Here is a 22,544-nt window from a genome sequence, read left to right as displayed (position 1 = left end):
ATATATATATATATCCCGTGATGGTGAAAATCAAGTGATATTTCATTCACATTTACTCGTCATTGTCGATTCGATATAAATGCGCAGTCAGAATAAGATGATATTAAAAAAATATTTTCGGTAAAAGGCTACACTGAAAAAAAATTCCGCATCAAACTACGCAAAAAAGTACTGTGAGAGCAGTACAGTAACTGTAAAAATTACGGTTAATCAGATGTTTTGTTCCGTAAAGTTTTCCGTTAAATTTTGTCCAGTACTCCCTGAGTATCAATACTTTTTACCTCAATTTAATCCGGAATTCTTTGCAGTGTATTCAATAATATTAATAACGAAATTAGGGTTACATAAAATTTACATTGCAAATGCTATTACTATATTATATAATATCCGTCCTGATACGTTAGGTATGTATAACAGCTTTACTTAGATACTAGATGTGTATATTAATTGTATTAATAGATTAGAAATATTTAATTGAAGCGCTAATACTTTACACAAATATATTTTCCATCTCAATATACTTGGTAAGTACATTAACTGTATTTGTTTACTACTGTGTATTTTAGTTGCATTGGGTTAGAAATTATACTTGCTGCATTATTAGATACTTACTTTATTATTATATTATATAAGCTTGTTAGTGGTATCAATGGATTAGATGCATGATCAATATTAATTGTGTTAAAATATTTATACGTTCGTAATTCTAGTTTAATCATAACGTTACAGCGAGTGTTATTTTGCATAAATTCTAATCGCATTTTTGCACAAATAATTTGAGTTTAGACGGCAGCCAAGTTCCATTAAGTTAATTTACCCCGAAGTGTGATTAATCACACGGTGTGATTAATTACTTAAACATTTATTCTACTTTTCAACGCATTTTATTTCTTTTTACGTGAGCAGCATTACTTCAAAAGAATAAAGACAAAGTAGGCTGCTCAGAATCTAAATAACGATTTCTCGCCAGGCTTTTTCAGGAATCATAAATCCCGTACTCGAGGCCGAGGAAAAACGCTTAGTACTCATTTCGCTAAAAGTATTTCCTATTACCGTGAATACTTCGCCTTTCCCCATTTCGAGAGATTGTGGCAAGGGTAGCGAGCCGGAACTCTTGATATCAACTCGCAACTCTCGCATCGCCTTTTATCTGCAGAATTATTCTGAGGTTGCAATAGGCTTCTGGAGTAAGACCTCCAGGCTTAGCTTTGCCCCCAGAACGCCAAAATGGTTTCCTAAGATGTCATTACTTTTATGGACATAGTCCTTTTCCTGGAATACTTTGCCAAAGTGTTTCGAGTATCGTTGTTAGTGTCACAGAATGCATAAATTTTGTTACTTTGTTTGTTCTGGGACGTGTTTTGGACTTCGGGTCCTATTTCGTTTCTCTGTCATTCAGAAATATCCCCTGTTTTTTTTACATAAAATAAAAAATCTGGTTTTTAATATCTTTACTGAGCTATTTCCCAGAGAAGTTGCGCTTTATACCGATTCTTCTTTCTCTGTGTCTATCTACAAGGAAAAAAAATCTTTTTACCACCGCTGATGTCATGAGCTTTATAAGTAACATATTATTTTGCCAATTGGAATGTTTATATGGAAATTACAGGAGAAAAATTTAGTATAAATTGGTTTTTGGTTATAAAATATATTTTTGGAGTCACTAATTTTTAACTTTTTGTCCATCGCTAGTGAAAAAGCAAGTTTCTTTAAATGTAGACAAGACATAAATGTAATGCAAGATATAAAGGTTCATTTTCGTTTTCATCCAGAATTTATTTCATTCTAAAATGATTAAACTTTACAGGTTTAAAACTTGTTTCCGGTATTTTTTTCCTAATTTATGGTTAAATTCATGTAATGGAAGGCTTTTGCGGTGCAGAAAATTGTGTGGTATAACCATTATTAACGCTAACTAGACTGAATTAAGTATTCCACAACTAATTCATATGCAAACTTCAGTTTCAGTTGACACTGCAAATAATTCACCTTTTAAAGCTTATTTTTTTATCATTCCCCAACAATCCAAATCTAACAACTGAATTAACCAAGGTTGATTCAGGTCGTAGACAGAGTTTTATACATTCACCAACTATCTTTCTAATTGCTATTGACTGCATAATCAGAGAAGAAAAGGAGCATTAGATAGAACCTTGCTGAGTATCTTTCTAACCTTGATTTTGCAGACGACGCTTACTTACCAACACACTTCAAGTCATGCAAACGAACACAAACATATTAAACGTTAAGACAAATAAAATGGGTCTTAATAAAAACCAAAATGAAAGTAAAATTTCGAAAATTTATCCCAAACAAGTAATATCTTAGCTTTATTAATTGTTTGGGTATTTGTCCTTCTGTCTGTAAACGATTTCGTTGTATTGTTCACTATTGATTTTGATTTATCGATTTTTATCACTCCATACGAAGAACAGGTATTGAGCTAGTTATAAATAAAACAAAATTTCTCATTTGGTTTTATATATGATTTACAAGCATCATATTTTTACTTAGTTTCCTAACTTTAAAACATTTTTAAAAAATTGATTTTTTATTGAGCTAAAGATTAATCATTTTTGTTGCTATCAATTTCCTCATAAAATCAGTTCTATTTAGTTATTTTCAAATTCAATATTACAGCTTTTTCAATGTTCAAGTAATAATCTAGTAATAAAAACCTGATAACTGTCAAATGAACTTCATTGCTGTAGGCGCCAAATTTGGCAACCAAGCTCGTGTAGGAGTGAGAGACGGTCTCTTGCTAATTACTCTTCGGGCGACATCGTCGGCATCCCCCTTAAAACCACCAGTCCGTTAATGATTCTTTAAGGAAGTGTCATTCTTCCTTTCTTAACTAGTACAGGGCGAAGAAAATAAATCAAAGGACGGCATTCAATTTAACTTTACCCTCATTTATTCGACAGCTCTTCTCAAAAGATATGATAATATAGAAGATTTCCTTCTTTCTTTCCTTTCTTTGTCCCATTTCCTGCCTCTAGAAGACGATATAAAAGAAAGGAAAAATGGTGGTCGGTATTGTTTATTTTACATAATATACCCTTACAAAGAGATATGGGTGGTAAAGTTATTATTATTATTTTTTTTTTTGAGAAAGGGAGAAAGATTTTCAAAAAAAAGTAAACGAATAACGAAAAAAAAAATTTATGCAAGATTTTATAATTTAATAAGAAAACAGGTTTTACAAATATATATATTTTTTCAAATATTTAATTGTTTTCGTCATTTTTTATTAGTAATTTTAACTATAAATCCATGTCTTGTCTAAACACATCACAAGCAGTAAATGATGAGGCAAATTTGAAATTAATAATTTTTTACTAATAAGAACGTTCAAGACAAAAAGAGTTATCTTTCTTCTTTAGTTGATATAGTCCATAATTGCTTATTATGGACTATATATATCATGGACTGCATAATTCGAGTCCATAGTTGCTTAATACATCTTAAACTGTTAGTAATATCACAGAGTCACACTGACAGATTGGAGCTAGGTAATACAGGGCTTTAAGTTAACAGACGACAGCGATGAAATTGACAATAAATGCAATAACTGTACGAGTTTTTCTTTTTTTTCTTTTTTTGATGTGGTGGGCATTTTAAGAACATTCTCCCATTTTTTGCAATATAACACAATAAGAGCCGTGATGGCTCAGCAGATGCTCGCTTTCCAATGAGGTGTGCTGGGTTCGAATCCCAGTGATGGCTGGTCGATACGAATTCCGCATCCGACTCTCTCTGACCACAGTGCTGAAGTAAAATATTCTTAGTGGTAAACGGATCGTGGATTTGATGTAACGCAATTGGGCCATGATGGCTTTCGCATCAACCACTGTGCTGACGTAAAATATCCTCAGCGGTAGAGGGATGATGGGTTCAAAATTTTTCGTGGTTTTAAAAGCAATGAAACTCAAATGCCGGTCAGTTTCCTTAAAAATGCCTTCACAAATATAGTTTGTCTCAATGCTTGATCAAGGTGTTTTATTGTCGTCTTAGTTGGGTTCAAAATTACTACTAGGGTACGGAGTCGTAAACTCAGAATTGGATTGGATGTTCAATGCCAATTCAAAATAAAATCAAGCATAACCCAATTGGAATATCCTTTTTTTAAATCCTCATGAAAATTATTTTAGGATTTCATGTAAGGTGAAAATGGGGGCCATTGCAGAGAGTAAATCTCAATCTCTGAAGCACGCTAATTCTTAATTTTCGCTATCTTTTTTTGCATGTTCTTTTAGTTTTCATTTAACTGAGTAAAATAAATTGTGATAAAAACATTCATATAATTGCTAAGAAAAAGTGAGGCATATTTTTTTTCATCTGAAAAGTCATAAATTTTGTAACCTAAGTGAAAGCTATATATACATTCCAGTTCATTTTACGAAACTTTAATATATATTCCTACTATATTCTGTTAGAAAGGGGAGGAATTTACTTAGCCTACAAAATTAATTGTTGCTATGGTGAATAAAGCGCATATATTATATGAAAGCTAACTTAAGTCTGGATGCATAATTGTTGCAATCTATTCCAGAAAAGCCACAAAGCTGATCACTCTCATAAGTTAGCCAAATCTCTGCAATGCTTATGGTTACTTTATAATTAGCGGTGCACGGTGTAATTTAATGACAGCGTTTATCATCATTACAAATAAATAATACTTACATTCCGAAATGGAATTAGGGTTAAGGCTAAAGATGGAGTAGAAGTGGGTTCAAGTTACAAAACCAGCTCCACTGATAGGAGACGGGGAAGGCAACTATCATTTAAAGTTTGGTAAATGTTTGTAAGGATTTTAGAAAGAGAAGAAGCACAAAAACGTTTTATTGTTTAGATTTTTTTTTCATCCTAAAACACATTATATTCTTTATATAAATTAAAAATTATTTTTTTTAACTGAGTTCTTTTCGTTCGATTTTTTTTTAAAATTAAGGTTTAAAAAAATCCATTGTTCTTATATCATTTTGAGTTGTAATTGTAGTTGTCTTGTAGTTGTAATTGTAGTTGTAGTTGAAGAATATAATAATGAATAAGTTGGGTGTTTCGACTAACAACATGTGATAGGAATGACTGTTTACATAAGAATCAAAAGTTATAGTTAGCTAATTATTATTGTAACAATATTTTTTAGTTTTCCTTTCCTAAATACGTTAGAATAGATTTATGCTAAGAATATTTGGGCCATGTCCAAGCACTTAAATCTATTTTTGCGGCATATCTCTAAGCACGCGAAATACTAAAATAATTTAATCTCCGTCAGAAATCATGGTTAATTCCTAAAACAATGTAAAAAAGCTTCAAAAATATCAAATTATTAGCAAATTAATTTTTTGTCTTTAAGTCTGTTTAATTCATGACTGAATGAGGTAATAGATATATTTATATTCAATAACATATTCTTAAAAAAGCGTTTCTTCTTCTGTTTTTATGTAACGCATTTTTCCTCTTTAAAAATTAATTTTTATGACTTATAAATAACTAGAATATTAGGATTCAACTGCACTAAAGTTATTTTTTTTGCACTAAAAATAGTTCAAAGTATAAAAATGAAAATAAACTGTAAATTTCATGTTTATACACTGTAAAAAATGATTACTCAAGTATCATGAAACTTTCTTCGTTTTTGACTAAACCATTTCCTGATATATGCTCCTACCAAAAATTTCGACGAAGTAACGAAATAATTATCATCACTTCTCCGAGGAAAAAAATTTTATCAAATTATTTTGTCATACTTTTCTTCTAAAGAAAAAAAAACTTCGTAAGACCTTATGTATGTAACTTTTTTAATAATTTAATAACGTGGGCACCATATAGGTTACTCAACACAACAAGAACAGATAGAACAGAGAGACCCAAGCAAGCGGGGTTCGAACCCAAATCTTCCTAATACGAAGCCAACTCTTTGACCTCATCCAGGCCGGTCGGCTCCCTCAAAAATCCCCCACAATGAACTGCGATGAGGTTTCGAGTAGAGGAAAAATTTTCATCATATATTTGTAATTCATGTAAGTCGCGCAAAAATCACGTGATTTCGTGACAAAATGATTCTCAAAATTAACGAAATACTGTACAAGGATTGCTGAATTGTCGAAAGTGAGAGATATTTTTCCGAGAGTGTATTTTAGGACATGAGTAAACATGTGTCGGTTTAAAAGCATATAGTGATGCGATTTAATTTTTTTTAAATACTTAATTTCTTTAAAATCATAGCATACCCGTAACAAATAAAGTTTAATATTTTAAAACTCTTACACTATTTAACAAAATATGTGCATTAAATTGTACGCATAACAGTATAATTGTCTGGTTTTAAATCAAGACCGTCCATCATTCCTCCTGTGATAGCCACGAGAAGTCGCTCACTAATTCATCATTCTCTTGGTCATAAGCGTTAAATTCCCATTAGTCTGATGGATGAAAAATATTACGGTGCAATAAAGATTAAACTAAAATTAAGGGAACAGGTGCATTTGACGGAGGTTTTAGGAAATAGATAACCTCCACGAAATTTTATTATAATTATTCAGAGCCATATTAATGCAAGTCGCAGTTTGTATCTAAAGAAGATTAAAAAATTATTTATGGTCAATGAAAATTTGAATGAGTCACGTGCTGAATGAGGATATTTTTTTAAGTTAATTCAGCAATTGTGAAAGTCTATCGAAATTCGAATCACCCGTTAATCAACTTTTATTTTCCCGTCGAAGTCTCATAAAATTCGTATAAAACATTTTTGATTATGACAGTAAGCATTCATTTGACATTGTATTTAGTTTTACAATTAAAAATAATATTAATAAAATGACTTACTTTTACAATAAATGAATGAAAGAATAAATGAATGATTAAATGAGTGAAAATTCTGTTTTACAGAAAGTTGTCAAACGTTTTACTTCTACGACAAATTTTAGTCTCTAAAAATTGTGAAATGAAATAAATAGGGTAAATGAAATTTGAAAACATAATTGTAAAGAGTAAAGTTGTTTTTAATAGAAATAGGATGCAGGTGCATACTGTTTTGTGAAATCCAGCAGTAGTTTTAGTTGTATGGCATTGGATTTCAATGTAAGTGCTGTTTGATTTCTGTTTTTATTAATATTATGAAACTCTTTAACTAGTTTTTGGAATGATTTAATGCACTAATCCTGATAAGAAGTTTTAATACTTAAAATATACAATTTTAATGTTTTTATAGGTATAACGACTTTTTTAATTTGTAGACTGCAACACAGTAAAAATATTGATGTATAATAAATCATAATTTTTTGCAAATTTGAAAAAAAAAACTTTTATACTTGATAAAAAATAATTAAATATGTAGTAGAATTTTTTAAAATTATAATAAAGAATAAAAAGTAATTTTTTTCTTTAAGGAACAATAACATTTTTAAAATATAAGTAATGTTTCGATTTTTTTGAAGAATGGTTGAATTAAATTAAAATGAGAATGGAAACAATTTTAAAGTGTTCTGTTTTTCCACCTCTTCTTTTATTAATCGAATTTTACTCAACTTCTGTATAGTTAATTACATGCATTCATAATCTAAACAAAATTAAGGTGAATTCCCTCTGCAAAGTATTTTAAATGCTGGAAGAAAATTATCTGATAAATAATGTTATATGTGTGTACAGTGCACCAAATTAAAAAGGACCACTCTGATTAACTTTTAATCTAATAATGAGATATTCCCGTTCTAGGACTCACATTTTATGGTTTGAGAGGGCGACCTCAAAATATACTAATTAATTAGTCCAGACGATATTTTATGTTACAAAAATAGACATGAAAACTTTCTCTAAATACTCGTACTTTCTCTAAATAAGCATGTATTTTTTTTAACTGATTCAGATTTCTGACCCCTAAGGTATTGGGGGTAGCCGCAATCTGGGTAATTATAGTCTCCATAGCAGTGCGAACCAAATTTTGAGAAATTTTGCGTAGTAAAAATTTTGTATTGAAAGGCATAAATTTTTTTTACTTCATTTTAAAAATTTATTTTTAAATGACAAAATAAAAATCTTGAGCGTAATTTGTCATCTAACATGCATTCTTTAAAATGGGGTAAAAAATCATGTACTTACAATTCAAAATTTTTCTACTATAATTAGAGAAAATAATAAAAAGCAATAAATATTTGCTAAAAGTTATATTTTTGCATGGAAATATCTTTGGATAAACAAATTTTATAATTGTTGGCAAAAATTTTTCAATTCGCTTACGCAAAAAGTAAAATTAACTTCACGGGGAAGAAACTTTAGACAGCTTTCCTAACCAAACTATAGGTTAGGAGAGTAGATATTTTCCAGATTTCCTTCTTAAAAAGGTATGTTTATTCAGGGAAAATGCCAGTTTTAGTGTCCAATTTCATTAGTTAAAATATCGCCTGCAATAGTTAATTAACCTATTCGAGTTCACCTCCACTAACCATAAAAATTGAGTCCTGGAAAGTAAAGATGCGATCATTAAATCAAAAATTATTCAGGGTTGTCCGTTTTTTATTTTGATCAGTGTACGTACATAGTTACGGCTCGCATGAACATTGGACGGTAAAAGGAATTATGCCACTTTAGACATTGTCATAGAATTATGCCTCTGTTTAAATCAAATAAATAAATAAATTGACGGCACATTCATTGGTAATTTGACTGTTCCATTGTTAAAAAAACGCGACTTTATAGCAAACATCTACAGATCAAACAATTATTTTTGTTAATTTTACACAATTTTTTTTTAGCTCATCTTAAAAAGTGTTTATCACAGTAATAGCAACATTATTATTTGTGTGAATCATTGGCGGTTCTTTTCTTCATTAATTGTTTGAACTTTATATTTCACTTCGGATATTGTTTATCTACAAAATATAGTTTTAAAAAGTTTGAAAAGGTGTGTGCTCTGTGTGGGAAAACAATTTATTCAGTTATCGCTTTTTAAATATTTAGTTATGCTCTATTTGAGAGGGAGAGAGTTCTTTTTGTTAAATGCTACATTACATCAGGAACTGAGAATAAGACAGATAATTACTGAGTTTAATCAAGGTTAAAAGTCTAGGTCAGACTACAACAGCTGAAACTTGTAATAGACGTCTAAAAAATCTTATTTTTTAGGAAAAGAATTCAAATGATTGAGTTGAGCAAAATTGCCTCTTAAATTTCATATGACGTAAAAGATTATTATAGGCTGTATACGAAAAAGAAGTAGAATTTATCGCTGCTCAACAAAATATTTATAGGTTTCTATAAATTCATTAAACATTGTGGTGAAAATTTATTCGTAGAAACTTTTTTCTTTATTTGTGACGGATTTTGAAACTTAAGAACTTCTTCTAACATCATTTAAGATAATTTATGAGTAGAAAGACGTAAAATAATTTATTATTTCGGTTTCCTAATCATTATAATTTATTTTGAAAGCCCATATTCATATATGAGTGCATTTGAAAATTAATAATTTCTTCACCTTTTTTTTACCATCTGATATTTAAATCATTTTCCTAAATTAAGTTTAACTACATTAAGCTTATCTTATGAACATAGTAATTTAACATTGAAAGTGAGGTTAAAATTTCCGAGATCGCGATTTATTTCATTACGTTCATCTTTTGAATATTGTTTTTGAAAACTACTTCCTGTGCAAGCAGAAAATCAGCACCATTTTTTCTTATGATTTTAATATTTTTAAAAAAAATATTGATAAAAAATTTGATGTATATACTAATATTATGTATTTGAAAGTATCAAGTCTACTTCACCGTGTGTTTATTTAAATCTTCTCTTTACAAAATTAAGTTATTTTTCCCTTATTAAGGAATGAAGAATTTATGTTCCTGCGAACTAAGCATAACTATTTTAAGTACTTTTTTTAAACAATATTTCAGCGTATTTTATTTTTTTGCAGCTTGTAAATAAACCAAAAACTATTCCGGAGCTAAATAATATGCCGCTTCTGACCTAATTTTGAAATATTTTAAAAATAATCTTTCTTTTTTTTTTGGTTAGTAGATTCACAGCTGCTGATAAACTTAACTTCAGCAGCAAAAAAATATCATAAGAAAAAAAATTGATAAATTGATTGGTTCCTAATAAAATGAATATTCTAGGTTTTTATCAACGAAAATATCTGGAACTACTAGTTTCAAACTTAAAATACCGAAGAAAAGATTAAAAATATGTAAATTTTTCATTTATTTGAAAAGAAATGAGAATTCATGTTTTATTAGCATTTTAGAAATTAATTTCTCATTTTGCAAACAAATAGGACACATTACTGTACTGAAAAATGCGAACTCGATTTTTTTTTTTTAAAAAATTATAACATTTTCTTACCGACTATTTTTCAAAAATAATATTTTTATATCTGACTAAGCATTCTTTTAAATGCATCTGTTCCTTCTTTTCTTCGCATTCAAAACTTGAAAATATGTTCTTTTATTTTGTTTCTGTTGAATCATCAAAACGGCAATTTACCGTAAACGAAACACATTTAGTTTCACTCCGCCAAGTTGCACGGGAAATTTCGTTTTTGCTTCTTTGTCGAGGCTTTTATTTAGTGCATCGTAATGTTTCAAAAGCTTGAACAATAAAATAAAGTCATCCTTATCATATTTCCCAAGCCGATCTCTTCATTTACAATATTCCTCGTAAAACGGAGACAATTCCAAGGTTTAGCCGTCAAATAAGAGCGCCGCGTCGAACAATATAATTTATCACCTCCAGGTTCTCCGCCATTAAGTAAAAAATAAACAAATAAACTAAATAACCATAGAGTAGCGTTATTTTACGGAAAGATATAGAGCTGCTCCATTTTGGCTGATCGTTACTCAAAGAAGAGCATTGGAAAACGAGATAGGATCTTAGGATATAAAATTCAGTACTTTCGCAGGTTGGCTAAAAATGGCGTTCATTGGCGAAATACTGAAAACAGTGATATTTTATGCCATTCTGATAAGAGAAAAAGTGTTCCGTTTTTAAGTCTTATTCTTGGAAAGATCAAAATTAGATAATATCATGTAGCTAGCATTCAAGCCACAATTATAGCTGAAATAAATGTAAATTACCTTAATTAATATTAAGCTGGTTCTGTATTATGGCGAATAAGCATTGTAACTAATTTTCTAAATTTCACTTGGATTCGAACTCGCGTTCAGCCGGTCATGAGATTGACACATCTCAGCTAAATTATATTTGCAGTTTCTAGGAGCTAAGTGGTTTTATAAGATGCTCACTATACTGATACACTAAGCCGTGGTGGCTCAAAGGATAGAGCATTCACCTCCCAATGAGGTAACCCGGGTTCAAATCCAAGACCGGTCTGCAGTAAGCATAATGTTGATATCAAATAATCTCAGTGGCAGATGGATCATGAGTTACAATCTCCTTATCGTCTGGGTAGCAGTGGGAGGTTTTCGTGGTTTTTCTCTTCGTGTAACGCAAATGCGGATTAGTTCCATCAAAAAGTCCTCCATGAAGGCTAGTTTGTCCTAGTGCTTGATCCAGGAGTTCGTTTGTCGTCTGAGTTAGATTCAAAATTACAATGCTTCAGAGTTAAACATTGATAGATTTGGTTCAGCTGTTCATAATAAAATAAAATATATTGATAAACTCTATTTGGCTCAGTTACAGTCAGATATTTATTTTATTGTTGAAATTGTATTGAATTGAAAGAAATTGTATTTATTGCTGAATTGTATGTTGAAATTTTTACTCCAGAATTTTGACGATGTAATGTAATTAAATGATATTGCACTAAGCTCATCATAGCAAAAAGAGTTATCTTTATACATTCTAATTATTTGTTTTTGAAAATGACAAAGGAGACGAAGGAAAAAAAGATTAATATTTATTAACTCCTTATAAGACTTTGAATATTTTCCTGATATATGAATAACTTTTATGAATCAGTTTCACAGATCAACTCAATTCAAATAATTTAATACAATATAATGTAAATGTAATCTAGTATAGTATAGCATAGTATAGTGTATTAATGTACGTTTTTTGAAGGATACAGTGCTGTCAAATGAAAATCTAACTTTCAATTTTTAGGAAACACCGAAAGAAAGAGAGAAAAAACATGGAAAATACGAAAATCAAAAATTTAACTTAAAAGATGGTGGGGGTAGAGGCCATTTAAAATATAAAACTTAGAATGTGAAGATCCAGTCATGAAATCAAAACTTTTTATAAAGATTAAGTGCATTATGCAAAATACTATTTTTAGTGTTCACCTTTTAAACTCATTTATCTTATTATGTTTCCTTTACACTCATCCTTATAATTATGCTAAAAGAAATAGTATTCACATAATACACATATTTAAAATACTTAACATGAATATATGCTTAACTGAAATATGTTCTGGAAAGTAAGTTTTGTTGAGGAAATACCATAATTAACTTAATGTTTAAATGGTATGTAGAAAAATCTCCCCTCAAATAGTTTTTATTCTGTTTAACTTAAAAAACCTTTTCTTTCTCTAATCATCATTCATATGTTACATGTTAACAATATGAAGTTTATTCCGATTTTGATGGAAAAGGGGGAATAAAATCTCTATATTTGCATTTAAATATGTGGGCTCATCCAAGAATAAAAATCTCCCCTGTATTTTATTTTACCATGTCGAAACTGAAATCAACTCTGCAGAAGAAATAGTTCTCCCTATCAAGGCCTTGAAGCGCACATTTGCCCCACATCCATTTATTTTCTTGGAGAAAATGGAAAACCGTAGAAAGGCTTGACGGGAAAAAATCAAAACAGAATGTATTGAATAGTTTGATGGAGGAAGAAAATGAACTACAGGTCAGGCGCATAGACACCACCTCTTGACCGGTCTTACATTTATTCGATCTGTCTTTTTTTTCCGACGAAGAACATGGAAAAGCCATTTCCTTCACATTTCGTGTTACGTTGCGAGTAAAATGTATACGAGTCGATTTGATTACAGAAATACATTATATACACTTTAAATTTTGTTTTATTCTTAAATGTGACATTTAAGAATAACGCTGCTTTCTTTTGATCGTTAACTTGATTTTTTTTCATTTTTAGTGCGAGCTTTGTTTATTTATAAGTAGAATGAATTTCTTCTGTTATGTTATATTGTTATAATTAACCTAGTTCCATTTAGATAAGAAATTCTTATTAACAAGTACTTTATATTAAGTTTCTCATTTCCGAACTAGTACTCTTATTACTGCGTACCTGCAATTGTTTTATTTTTAAATGTGACATTTAAGAATAACGCTGCCTTCTACTACTTTTGATAGTTAACTTTATTTTTTATTTCATTTTTAGTGTGGGCTTTGTTTATTTATAAGTAGAGTGAATTTCTTCTGTTATGTTCTCTTCTTCTGAATTTCTTCTGTTATATTCTCTTCTTCTGAATTTCTTCTGTTATGTTCTTTTCTTCTGAATTTCTTCTGTTATGTTCTCTTCTTCTGAATTTCTTCTGTTATGTTCTCTTCTTCTGAATTTCTTCTATTATGTTATACTCTATATTAAGACTCTTATCTCCTAACTAGTTCTCTTATTAATAAGAACCTATTTTGTATCCTAAATTAAGTTAGGTTGTAATAAATCTCTACTAAATCTTAATAGTTTCTCTATATCATACTTATAAGATGCAAAAAAATATATCTTAGGAGAATAGCATTTTCATTCCTTATGCATTAGAACACATTAAATATCTACCTAGAACCTTTTATACATTAAAACACATTAAGTATCTACAATGTAAAAAATTCCGGTAAAAATTACCGGCACTATGGGTGCATCATCCTAAAAATCCATTTTACCGTAAATCATTTTTTACCGCAAATTATTACATCATAATTTTTATTGTGATATTAATTTAATTAGAGTGATTCAGGGATTTTACGGTAATTTTTATAACGTAAAATCTATGGTAATATTTTGCTTATTTATAAGTAGAGTGGATTTTTGTTATGTTTTACTTTTGAAATTAAACTTTCTATTTTTCTATTTAGTTAATTAATTGTTTATTAAGTATCGGATCTTCTAACTAATACTCTTTTAAATAAGTACCTGTATTATATCTTAAATTTAGTTAGGGTGTAATAAATCGCTGTTAAATCTCAATAGTTTCTCTACATCACAAGGTGAAAAAAATTTATGACAAAAGCGCTTTCATTACTTACAGCGTATTGAAAAATACATTAAGTATCCGTAATGTAAAAATTTCAGATCAAATTACTGCAAAAATTACTGGCACTATGGGTGCATCATCCGTAAAATCTATTTTTTCAGTAAAACAAATTTTGTACGGCTAATTATTACACCATAATTTTTAGAGTAATATTTATTTAATTAGGGTGATTTAGTGATTTTACGATTGCTCTTAAAATTACGGTACATTAGATTATTTGTTTCGTAACATGCTCCAGTATAAATGGATTTTAAGGTAAAAAATAATGGTACCTCTACTTTTGACCGTAATTTGTCTTTTACCAGTAATTTTCTACAGTGTAGAATGCATGCTTTGTTTGTTTGCTTTTTTTAATTTTTGTTAAATTACAAGTGACTAAATTACAATGTAAAATTTAAATTTTAGTTTCTAAGCTTCCATCTATGTAAAAAGGTTTAAAAATAGGTTTTTAAGCAGGCATGTGTAGATACGGTGCCTTAGGAAACCTTGTTTCTAAATATTTAAGACTTTGCTTAATTCGTGGATAAAAGCATCTTGATATTAAGCTCTTAACATATCTTTCAATAATATATAGTAAGAGCCTATTGCATGTTAAGATACAATATAATTTATATATTATGCAATATAAATTATATTTTAATATATAATTTTAAAGTTATGTTTATGAGAAGTTATGTTTTTTAGACGACTGATAAAATTTGAGTTTCTCTCAATCTCACTTAGTGTGTTAACTTAACTATTATTTACTAACATTAAAACACAATTTTAACTTTTGTGTAAATAACCTGATACACAAAAAAATGCAATGTGCATTTTATGCTTTAAAATAATTGTTAAATGCAATACATTTTCTCTATATGCTTACATATATATTTTTAAAAACACTTTGTAATATAATATGTAATTATTCCAGATTTTGCTTTAAGTTTGAATAACATATAGATTTTTAACTTTTTCGTTATTAATGAGCTATAAAAACTAATAACTTCACAATATTGTTTATTCTACCTTCTACATTTTACCTCATTCTTATTATTCATATTTATGATCACTGAAATCTTATTTAGGTAGATAGAGTCAAATTCCATACTACGGCAGTTATATTTATTATTCGGTATCAATCTTTCTAAATTATTTAAACAGTATGATTTCCAAAAGCAATGCTTATAACTTCTTAGTTTGTAATTCTCGTGTTCCTTTCATAAAATAACTATTACTTTGCCGGTGTTAGGTGACCCAGAAAACTTAAAGTCTTTGTATAACCAATAGTCCATTAACTTTGTATCATGCATAACCAATAAGTTAAATACATAAATTTTTAACGTTTTGGTTATTAATGAGCTTTAAAAGCAAAAACGCTTCACTCTATTGCTTATCGTACCTTCAAAATCTTACCTTATCCTTTTGATTTATATTTATTACCATTAAAATTTTATTAATATAAATAAAGTGAAATTCCATACTCCTGCAGTTAGTTATATTGTTCAGGATCAATCTTTCTAAATTTTCAAATAGTAGGATTTCTAAAAGTAATGCTTATAACCTTTTAGTTTGCATTCCTTTCATAAAATAACTATTAGTTTGCAGTCATATGATGACCCGGTAAACTTAAAGCCTTTGATGTTTTAAGTACTTCAAAACATTAACACATGTTAATCAAATTTTAGTTGAAATTGTATTAACAGAGTAGGTGTATTTCCATTAATATTCATTGGGAAGATCCCATCTTGTCATTATCTAAGTCAGCGAAGCACGAAAGCGTCACACATTTTTGATGCATCATTTTATCTTAATTAGCGTCAAAGGAGCCACCGTCTCCCCGCTTTTGAAAAATGTTCTTTTAAATAAAGCAATCGATGATTCGCTCTCCGCGAAATGATTTTGATCAAAGTGCTAGGCCGGATGAGATGAGGAAAGGCATTTAAAAATGAAACATAGCGTTCGAGTTGAAGAGTTGCAGCAGAATTCGGAAGTTCTTTCGTAATTTGGGATGAATTAAATGTTGAATATTATTAAAACGCTTTATTGAGTCAAAGGAACATGGAAAATTAACACAACCAGAGCTTTTAAGTTTTATGAATGTATTAAATAGTTTGAGAAATTTTTTTTTACCGTAGTGTGGATTTTTAATTAAAGTTATGCGTTTTTCGGGAAAACTACTGAACTCCAGTAAAGATTATAACTCTAAACCTCTCGCAATAACGGGTATAGCTGAGAAAGCCGAGAAAAAGGAGGGATTGTATAGTCGAGAAGAGAATTGCTTGGAAAATAATAATTAACATTTATTGGCTTCTTAACATTATAGAGTTCCCCCAAGAATTCAGTGTAAGCAACGAACAAGTCAGTCAGCATAATCATTGAAAATAATTCGGTAAAATTCTCCAGAGAATTGCTAGTATACAACACTCAGGGGATAAAACGCTCGCCTTCCAATGAGGTGCCTACGTTCGAATCCCAGCAATGGCTGGTCGATACAAACTCCGCACCCGGCTCGCACCAACCACAGTGCTGACGCAAAATATTCTCAGTGGTAGATGAATCATGGGTTATAGTGCTTTTGCCATGAGGGTAATCGTGGGAGGCTTTTGTGGTTTTCCTCTCCATGCAACGTAACTGCGGGTCTATAAAAAATGTCCTCCATAAAGGCCAAATTCTTCCAACATTTGATCCAGGAGTTCCCTTGTCTTTTAGAAATCTGGTTCAAAATTACAAGGCAGAGGAGTTAAACATTGAGTGTCGTAAACTCGAAATTAGGTCGGCTGTTCAAGGACAGTGATAAAATAAAATAAAATATACAACACTATAATGAAGCTAATTTAGTCAATGTAAGATTTATACAAATTAGCTTCAGATCTTTTATATCCACCAAAACTATTGAAGAAAATCAAAAAGAGAAAAAAGAAGTAAGAAGGAAAAAAAAGCGGAGCAAATGAGAGCCTCGACTAAGTGGGCAAAAACCTCTGGTAAGCACTGAGCATCAGTCACCCCATGGTCACAGGTAGAAGAACCGTCAAAAGCACTTATTGGCACATCAATCCGATACATGAATCCACTGTCACGAACATAAATGTTTCGAGAATTGTGTAATATTTATTAAAAAGAGACTCAAAATAAAAAAAATTTTAATCTTTATTAATTTTTTTTAAAGAAGATCCATTTTTGTAATTTTGTTACGTTTTAGATAATTTATAATGCGAAACACTAGTAATTAAACCTTTTTATTATGACTCGCGTTATTCAACATTTAAACATTTTTCAATTTAAATAGTGTATTTTAAACGGTACAAAAAAAATTTTTGACATAAAATTTTCTTGGTGTGTCTATTTTTCACAAACATAACATGTAAAATATTTTTGACTTTGACAATTGTATATATTTATTCAAGTTATTTAAAAAAAATTAAAACAACATTGTTCAATTATTTTAAACACTTTTTAAGATAGAGATTTGGATTTTACCAACATTTAAATATTGTTTCATTTAAAAAACATACTAAGTGTTCATTTAATTATAGCTTTAGAAAATAGTTATTGCTTCTTGACTCCTTTTTCACTATTTTGTGAGAATAAATGATTAAATAAATAGAATATTATTAAACTTATTCTCGACATCTTGGATTTAGGTTTATTTCTAGTTTTTACCTTTATTCTTAGCATATATGATATACATGTTTACTAATGATCCTAAAATTGTTATTTCTGAATTGCAAACACGAAAAAAAATTGGCATGTAGTTTATACTCTGAGAAATCGCAATTACGTAATTTTTAGTTCTTAATTTTTCGCGTAAATTAAATTTGAAATTCAATCAAGGAATGTTGAATGTAAAGCTCTTCTGCATTTTCAAATTAGAAATTAGAGAAGTCGAAATAAATTTGAAGATCAATTTATAGTTGAAGGATAAATATAAAATTAAAAACATTTTTTCCCTAACATAGACCACTTTTGTTACATATGCATGATAATTTCTTAAAGAGAATTTCAGATTTCAGAGAAGATTTACAAAATAGATTGTTTTTTAATTTCATTGATCGAGAATAGATGAAAAGTTACATAATGAAATGTAGGATAATATTATATGCAGTTTTGGAAGCTGAATTCCTTTAAATTACTCGTGCGGTTTAAAACTATTACCCCATTCAGATCAAATAGATTCAAGATCACACGGCTACATATTATCTATTTTGATAATTCGGTCTATTTTTATACAATTTAGAAGAATGATAAGTTCTTTTACAAATGCCGCTTCCGTTCTTAAGTAAGACAACTAATTTGATTTGACTTCCTTGTGAAGTAAAAATAGAACATTTCTAGTTGCTATTCGTTTCTAATTTAAATCCTCATATTATATGTTTATAAGCTAGTTAGACAACTTTTATACAACGCTAATATAGCGGTTTACAAAAAATAAATGAGTAAAAAAGAAATGNTCTTTTCGAGTCATAAACTAATGAAACTTCATTGATTTAAAGCATAAATTAATTTTATTTCAAACAATTAATAAATTATTCTAGTTTGATATTTTTATATATATACATAATAAAGACAAAAATGATAAAAGGAGAGAGAGATTAACGAAGAAAATTAAGAATAGTAATAATAAGTTTTATTTTCTGTGCATAAGCTGTTGGTACATAGAACTCATAAAATAAGAAAAACTATTTAAAAAAAAATGCTTTTAAAAATATTCAAAAATTTAAAAAAAATTTGAAATTTTTAAAAAATTGGGAAAATGAAATAAAATAAGGAAAATATACAATCTCGTCATCCGCTTGGTGGATATAATTCCGCACACGGCTCGCTAGGATCACATTGGAGACCTAAAATATCCTCATTAGAAGACGGATCATGGGTTGGAGTCCCATTGCCTTCAGGCAATCCATGAGAGGTTTTTGGGGTTTTCATCTCTATGCAATGCAAATACTGGTTAGCTCTATCAAAAAGTCCCCCATGGGGACAAATTTCTCCCTGTGCTTGATCCAAAAGTTCCTTGTCTTCTGGATTGAGTTCAAGATGACAAGGTTACGGAATTGTAAATTTGTGGTCGTAAACTATAAAAACTAAGTCAGTTCAGCGACGATGATAAAAAATTGCGTTAAATGGTGGTGGATACCGTGAGATTTGTAAAAGAAGAAATATTTTTCTTTAAATCTATCAATCATCTTTTCTTTCTAGTTTCAAAAAATTAGCTTTACAATTAAAGAAATAAATAAAAATATAAATACATAAAAGCTTTAAAATCAATTAAAGTAACCTTTTCTAAAACACTGAACTGGTGTGATTATAGCATAAACTTTTACTATCTCTCTCATTCGTTTTTAATTTTATAATTTTGTTGTGTGAGGTAAGCAACTTCAATAAAATCAGTTGTAGATGACCATCGGAAGCAAAATCATCCTCTGCATCACTTAAGTGCAGTATTATTCAGTTATGTTCATGCTAATGTTTTTTTATATTTTTTATTGCAGAATAGGGGTGAAGGCCTAGACATGAATGTTCAAGATGCTTGGGCTCAAGGAGTTACTGGGAAAGGAATAGTTGTTACAATTCTCGATGATGGACTCGAAAAAGATCATCCAGACATTGTGAAGAACTATGTAAGATCTTCAATCCTATTTGTTAAACATTAAAGATTAGTTTTCATTGTAGACGTTTAAGCATAAGGCCGTTTACAAACGTGGTTTTATTTCATTGTAAAGATTTCTTTTCACAGTTTCTGTTTGCTAAAAGTGCCTTTGGAAGATATTTTAAATTATTTAAGTCAAATATCCCAATTTATTTTAAATATATACTTAAAATAAAATAAAAACGATGTTAAAATATCTGTTTTTTATATTGTTCGCTTAAATTTCGAAATAACTGTATAAATCACCACGTTGAAATTTTAGATAAGCTTAGTAACGGTAATCGTACTTATACTGTAATAATTTTACTGTAAAATATGCTAAAAGTTCAATTTTGTCTGTTTGTATTTCTTCTTGTTTGTCGTATTACGATTGACCTCAGTTGAAATGATTTTATTGTAAAGTAAAGAAAGGTACTTTTTTATGAATTGCATAAAAAGACTAAAATTTTACTTTATGTTTAAATATGCAGGTTTTTGTTTTCGTTTTGGAAGAGTACAGCAGAATATGAAAATGTTTAACAGTTGTATTTGTCAAATATTGTTGAAAAGACATGGATAATTATGTTGAACGATTTATCGTCTTTTTACATGTCTTTTCAATATTTCAGAACAACATTCAATGCTATTTTTTTATATTACATAAGAGGATGAGAGTTGATAATTATCGTTGCTCTTTAAAGGATTCACGGATGATTATTGTTTATCCATCTATATTTTAAATAATCGCATATATATAGTTTCCAGACTGTGAAAATTCTGACTAATTACGGTAAAATATACCCGCACTCAGGGTGGCGGTACTTTATACCGTAAAATGCATTTTTACGAAAACGTGTAACGGAAAAAATTTGATAATTGGTAATTTTTACAATAATAATTACCGTAAATTTACTGAATCCCTCTAACTAAGTAAATCCGTAAAAATTATGGTTTAATATTTTACAGTAAAAATTGATTTTACGATAAAATGAATACGGTTTATACACCCAAACTACCAGTATATAATGCAGCAATTTGATTTTTTACAGTATAATTTTAGTGAGACACATGTCATTCTTAAGACAACATTTTAAAGCAAAACTCCTAAAATTCGATTACATTTATCTCTTTTCCTAAAAATAATATCAAATATAATTTATACAACTAAATAACTATAACATTTTAGAAGTATTGTGTGTCCTTGTGATTGCATCTATCTTACTTTGCTTATTATAAAAACTATGTTTTAATTATGTTTAGGTTATTAAAGAAATGCAGTTACATAAATCCATCGTTCGAAAATAAACACTTACAATTTACTGCAAAATTGAATCTGATATAACGCAGTTTAACTCAGATTGTTCATTATTTTTCAGTTTAAATATCATCATTATTCTTAGAAATTTGCAGTATCAATTGTTTCAATGAAAATATTATATAAAATTCGTAAATAATCTTATAAATATCGTATGTAAGAATTCTCTATTAGAAATTGCATTGTATAATTATTTAATTTTGCAGTGCAATAAACATAAACATAGATATTAGGCTAAATACTAGACACGTCAAAGCAAATGTTTAGATTAACTTTGAGTAAGTTGGAGTTACCAAAATGTTAAAAATATATATTTATGTTTTGAAATTTGTGCAATTCTGTTTCGTCTTTACGTATTCACTTGATAGAATTTCAAAATAAGTTTCGATTCCCAATTAGAGGAAATAAAGTGTAACTTTTGTAACGTAAATTATTGTTGTATACAAGATCTCTTTGAAAGATATTTTTTTGCAGTATGATATATGAAACTTCTTCGATATTCCTAAAAATTAAAACCTCACAGAAATTTGAAATTCATTTTTTTTTTCAAATTTATTTTATTTCAAATACCAACTTCTAATTAATCATTACTTCTAATGAAAACTTCACTAGAACATAGTTAATTAAATTCCGTGTTTAATGGCAACTGCAATGTTTATAAATACTGGCTGTCTTTTCGAGTCATAAACTAATGAAACTTCATTGATTTAAAGCATAAATTAATTTTATTTCAAACAATTAATAAATTATTCTAGTTTGATATTTTTATGGTTCTCTAGTAAACAAACTGTTTGAAATAGTTCAAGATGAAATTTAAATTTCTATGTTTAATTATTCCATAGTTAAATTTTTTAACTTCTATACATACTTTTTAGGATAAAGATGCGAGCTATGATGTAAACAATCATGATGGCGATCCTCAACCACGATACGATATCATTGATTCAAATAGGTAAGGTAGAAACTGATTTGCATTTGAAAATTTTTATGAAAAAAAATTTTATCACACTGTTGGAATTCTTTTTCTGAAATTACGGTAAAATAACAGGCAGCAGTCTGTACATCTGATTAACCAGAAAGTTTATGGTTAGAAACATTTCTTTACCTTTACGGTTTTGAAACTGTTTACAACTGGGAAGGTTAAAAATCTGTGAATACTAAACCATACGCTTTTGTAATCATTTACAACTACCATAGTTTTTAAATCATAAAAATAAAACTTTTTACGCTACGCTATTCATGCGGGATTGATAGTTTGGTATTCTATTAGTCCAGAAGAATGCAGGACACTATTCATGTATTCAAGGAATGGGAAAAGTAATGTTGTGTTAAAGATGGGATTCGAACCCCTGTTCAAACCTGTCATGAAACAGACCAATTACCCCTCTCAGCTACAGTATGTACTCAGCTGCACGGAACAAAATGGTTTCGTAATGTGA

At 29.1% G+C, this 22,544-nt stretch overlaps 1 protein-coding gene across 1 annotated transcript in view; it reads left to right on the top strand.

Annotated features, from left to right (window-relative positions):
- LOC139426087 (uncharacterized) overlaps window positions 1–22,544 on the top strand; it is a 183,565-nt gene that overhangs the window by 121,693 nt on the left and 39,328 nt on the right. Inside the window, exons 4-5 of the mRNA XM_071183760.1 lie at window positions 19,654–19,782; window positions 21,981–22,057. Coding sequence (XP_071039861.1) covers window positions 19,654–19,782; window positions 21,981–22,057 — 206 coding nt within the window. The remainder of the gene's footprint in view (window positions 1–19,653; window positions 19,783–21,980; window positions 22,058–22,544) is intronic.

The sequence above is a fragment of the Parasteatoda tepidariorum genome, chromosome 7 (genome assembly GCF_043381705.1).
Source record: "Parasteatoda tepidariorum isolate YZ-2023 chromosome 7, CAS_Ptep_4.0, whole genome shotgun sequence".
In the NCBI taxonomy this organism is placed as follows: domain Eukaryota; kingdom Metazoa; phylum Arthropoda; class Arachnida; order Araneae; family Theridiidae; genus Parasteatoda; species Parasteatoda tepidariorum.
Note: the sequence above shows the minus strand (reverse complement) of the source record. Positions and strands in the feature narration are given on the sequence as shown.